Here is a 5,127-nt window from a genome sequence, read left to right as displayed (position 1 = left end):
TTTATATGTATGAAAGTAATTCCCATGATGATGACGATGATTCCTTCCACAGGAGCCCGAGGACCAGTTCTACTTCTCCCAGTTTGTGACTCTGGCAGAGGTGAGGCGTTCCATGCATGTGGGGAACCTGACGTTTAACGACGGCTCCGAGGTGGAGAAACACCTGGTTCAGGATGTGATGAAGAGCATTAAACCCTGGCTGGGGGAGCTGATGGACAACTACAGGGTGAGGCTCCCTCCTCCCTACGCCTCCCGGTCACCACTAGCCCCATGTGACTGTCCACTAGCCCCATGTGACTGTCCATGTGACTGTCCACTAGCCCCATGTGACTGTCCACTAGCCCCATGTGACTGTCCATGTGACTGTCCACTAGCCCCATGTGACTGTCCATGTGACCGTCCACTAGCCCCATGTGACTGTCCACTAGCCCCATGTGACTGTCCACTAGCCCCATGTGACTGTCCACTAGCCCCATGTGACTGTCCACTAGCCCCATGTGACTGTCCATGTGACTGTCCACTAGCCCCATGTGACTGTCCACTAGCCCCATGTGACTGTCCATGTGACTGTCCACTAGCCCCATGTGACAGTCCATGTGACTGTCCACTAGCCCCATGTGACTGTCCATGTGACTGTCCACTAGCCCCATGTGACTGTCCACTAGCCCCATGTGACTGTCCACTAGCCCCATGTGACTGTCCACTAGCCCCATGTGACTGTCCACTAGCCCCATGTGACTGTCCATGTGACTGTCCACTAGCCCCATGTGACAGTCCATGTGACTGTCCACTAGCCCCATGTGACTGTCCATGTGACTGTCCACTAGCCTGACTCCAGCCCTGAATCGCTAGCCACGCCCATTAAGAAAATATATGTTCTAGCGATTCAGGTCTGGTGACTTCGCCTACGGCGGCGTTAGTGTCGTTCGGAAATCTGATCACAGCAGCTGATTGGCCATCAGCCCCGTCACTCGACGTCGTCTGACAACAAACATGGCTGCCCCCAACTGCGGTGACTCACGACCGTATCGATCTGGCTATTCAATCTGCCTATGATAAATGGTTTCTTTACAGATACGAGAGGTTTTATAAACCTCATCTGACATATTTTACCGCTTTTCCCCGGGGGAACAAGTAAAGGCATAGGCTTTACCTTCTGTCTGTGATGTGTCCAGTCCATCACGCTCGGAGGGGGGGGGGGGGGGTGTACTCCTGTGTATATTTACTTTTAGTTGAACCAAGTCAAGACTCAATATAATTGCTAACGATTGCAACACAATTATGCAATGCAACAAGACTATGATAATATGGTTGTATAACACTGTGACAAAGCTAGTCACAACCCAGGGTACAGAAGGACACGACACCGGGCAGCTTCCTTGAATTGTAGCTTTATTGCTTCATGTGCAGGGAATTGTATACAATAATATCACATTACACAGGAGAGGTGATCTCCCCACTATCCGGACAGAGGCTATCTTAACGAGTGTTTGTGGAGATGACTGATTTAACCTGTTGTGCCTTGATCAAGTCCATGATACACAACAGGTGTGCAGCCACACCCAGCTCTGAGTGCAGTTCTAGTTTGACTCAGGCCAGGTGTGACTGCAGTCATCCCCCCCTCTCACAAACACATTCTCTTCCCTCTCGTCGGGCGTCCATTTCTCCAGGTGTTGATCTACAGCGGTCAGCTGGACGTCATCGTGGCGGCCCCTCTGACCGAGCGGTTCCTGCCCACGGTCAACTGGACGGGCGCGGCCGAGTACAAGCAGGCCCCTCGCTTCCACTGGAAGGTCCAGCCCACCGACACGGAGGTGGCGGGATACGTCCGACAAGTGGGAGAGTTCTACCAGGTGAGGGAGACGAGTATAGGCAGGATCATGGGATATTCCTGTTAAACATTATTGTATTGTGTTTGTGTATATATTGGGATTGCAGAATAGTATGCTCCCCGACGAGAGCGCTGCGTTTCCTCATGCAGATCAGCTGCTTCTGACAACTTTAATTTGTCCTAATGTTGGTGCTAAAATAACACTGGGGAAGAGATGCAGCTCGAGGACGCACACCTGGGCGCTCGTTATAGCGGGTATGCGCGTGACATCATCATCATACCCGGAAGTTATGCGGGAACGCCGTCGCCTACTAGTGGCAAAAACTACTTTCTGGCCTCGACAGCCCATATACATCCAAACGGAAAAGTCCTATTTGATTGCATTAACACAATCTGCGCCGGGATTCCTAAAAAATAGAAGCTCTGGGTGCCTTGGAGGCCAACTAAAATATATATAATAATAATATTCAGAATATTCTTCTGTCGTTTGAGATCATTGAAAATGTGCTGGGACGTGTACACACATCTGCTATTTTTGAAAATTCGAAGGACCGACATAGAAACATAGCTTTTTCATAAAACTGTCAGGATGTAGAAGACATTTATAGAATCTGATCTCAGGTCAAAATGGGTTAAATTACTTTAAACAACTTTAAATTTACTTTGTCACTCACTTTGGTCACTCGATCTGCCATTCACTTTATGCATGCGCCACATACCCTCTATAAAGTGTTAAAAATATTATTATGAAGATTGGCTTGGTTGGCACTTTTTGGCACATCTTGTTGCCCCCCCCCCCCACCCCTCGGCGTGTTGCCCTACTGTAGACACTGTAACGGTACTGTAGACACTGTTACACAGTGTCTTGTGCGTACGCCTTGCGACCAGTGGCCTTGTGGTTAGTGTACTGTCTACTGTACCTTGGGACTGGGAGGAGGTGGTTCCACCTCCACCAGAGTCCCTGAGTCATACCAAATAAAGACTATGGAAATGGTGCCCAATGCCTCGTACTTGGCATTACTGGTATAATAGTCATTATGCTTTAAAAAAAGCATAATGACTTAAAAAAAAAAAAATCTTTTGAAAATGGCAATGGCTGAAATGCATATGGGGCTGAATTGATTAAAGGGATTGTGACATTTAAAACACATTTTTGTAGATTTTTTGGCTTTTTTGGCTTTTCTTGACATCAATTTCACCAAAAAAAAACGAAGTTTGAACATTCAGTGTATTCTCTGCTGTCTGGACTTTTGTGAATAATTATGCAAAAATGTCTCATCTGGTTGGACGGCAGAGATATACGTAGATCTCCGCTAAACCTCCGCCCCCTCCACTCTGCTCCCTGCCTAGTGCCTACCCTCTCTTCTCCACTTCCTCATTGTGATCGCGACTTTGTTTCTTTGTAATACTTACTATGGCTTCTAGAGAAAAATCAATCTGCTCTGTTGTTGGCTGTGTCAATCAACACAAGTCCTTACACTGGATACCAACTGGCCTAGATGACTCTTTTATTTTTGACGATGACGTTCCTACCAATTTGTCAAAGTAGCGCATCTTGGGTTGACAGGAAAGGGGGAATTACCGACATCTACAGGCTAAAATAATGTGTTTTTCCATGGCTTCTCAGGATGAAATTTACACATGCACAAAAACCCCTTTCAAGAAATACTGGAGTGGAGTTGAGTGTTCAAACTTTTTAGACACGTTTGAAGGACCATGGCCAAGACTTTTAATGTTTATAAAATTATGTTATAAATCATGTCATAATACCTTTAATGTACGTTTTGTAGTAATAATCAAAATCTACAAAGTAACTAATGCCTAAGGTTTTCAAATGATTGTAGTGGAACTGTGGAGCAATGTTTGCCTCTGAAATGTAGTGGAGTAGAGGTAAAATTACTGAAAATTGGAAATAAACATGGGAACTTATTTAGCTACTACTTATGTACAGTATGATAAATGTGAACAGATATATATTTTTTTATGTGACCTTAATTCGCCTCTGCTCACAATGTCAACCATTTGGCGAGAGACGGAATGCTAATTAACCACTTAGGCCCTATATACTTAATCGTCCTTAAGTTAAAGGTTAATGTGCTTACTAACACCACGCCTTAAGATTAGTATGACATACAACTCTATTCTAGGGCCCTTCTACCTTAGCATGTACAGTGGGAGGCTTGCTTGCTTCCCCTTATATTTTGTATATGTAATATACATTACATTTAAATGCAAAGTAATCATTAAAAGCAATGAATGGGCATTCGTAAGATAACACTTTTAACAGATCTCAAGGCGCCAAAACTCATTTCACATCCGAATTGTGTTATATTTCAATACAAATAAAATGGACCATATTGAAGTTGCTTTTGTCGACCACCTTGATACGTCACTCACTCGACCATAATTCTGTGTCTTGTCTTATCGTGCAAGGTAATCATTCGAGGAGGCGGGCACATTCTGCCTTACGACCAACCAGAGAGGTCCTTCGACATGATGGACAGATTTCTGTCGACGCAAGGCTTCAGCTGATCTGACACTAACGAGGCCTTTCGTTTTATTTGGACTGGAAGTGGAACTCAGTTGATTTGGGCCTTCTCTCCTAACAAGCCATGTGTTGTGTTCAGCTGACTGCGAGCAACTTTGATTTGAAAGACTGTTGATTTACTTGTAATAATCTGTTCACCGTAATAATGCATAACGCGTTCTCAGATTCCCTCGAATTAAAAGAAGCAACCAACGCTGAATGTATAAACCGCTCTGTGATGCACTAGCAAAATGAAAGTTTCAGATTACGTCTTGCAAAAAATTACCCCCAATCAATTCTTGGGTCTTTCGTCGTATATATCGTTTTATTGTGTGACATACTGTATACTATTGCATAGGATGAATATATTTTTTTTGATGGAAAGGTTACGATTACGTGGAAAAGTCAATAAAATAAATTGAAAAAGCACACGACGGTAGTGGCATTGAATATCAATATTGTGTCATAAATCATTGCAGTTAAAGCAGACTGTTGGACGGAACGTGAAGGAACTCCCAGAGCAATGGGCTAATACCTGAAGGGCTCTTTGCATCACATTAGCGTGCATGTTCACTTGTACATACAGAAGCGGTTCCTCTAGTCTAAACGGCCACTGTGTAAATAGCTCTGTTCCGAACCTACTTTAACAAGAATCGCGATGACGCAAATTTAAGCCCCAAACCACACCAAAGGGTCGGGTTGGGACAAAACGGTTTTTAAGGTACCTTTAAAAACAATGTCCCGACCCAACCCTTTGGTGTGGTTTAGG

The 5,127-nt window shown here is 44.6% G+C and overlaps 1 protein-coding gene across 1 annotated transcript in view; it reads left to right on the top strand.

The window, feature by feature from the left end:
• cpvl (carboxypeptidase vitellogenic like) overlaps positions 1 to 4,784 on the top strand; it is a 21,033-nt gene extending 16,249 nt beyond the window's left edge. The window contains exons 11-13 of the mRNA XM_083760689.1: positions 53 to 226; positions 1,671 to 1,853; positions 4,265 to 4,784. Coding sequence (XP_083616815.1) covers positions 53 to 226; positions 1,671 to 1,853; positions 4,265 to 4,363 — 456 coding nt within the window. The 3' untranslated portion in view covers positions 4,364 to 4,784. The remainder of the gene's footprint in view (positions 1 to 52; positions 227 to 1,670; positions 1,854 to 4,264) is intronic.
• Positions 4,785 to 5,127: the final 343 nt, after the last annotated feature.

The sequence above is a fragment of the Protomyctophum parallelum genome (assembly GCF_964188405.1).
Source record: "Protomyctophum parallelum genome assembly, chromosome: 3".
Classification (NCBI taxonomy): Eukaryota; Metazoa; Chordata; class Actinopteri; order Myctophiformes; family Myctophidae; genus Protomyctophum; species Protomyctophum parallelum.
This window is presented reverse-complemented; position numbering and strand designations above follow the sequence as displayed.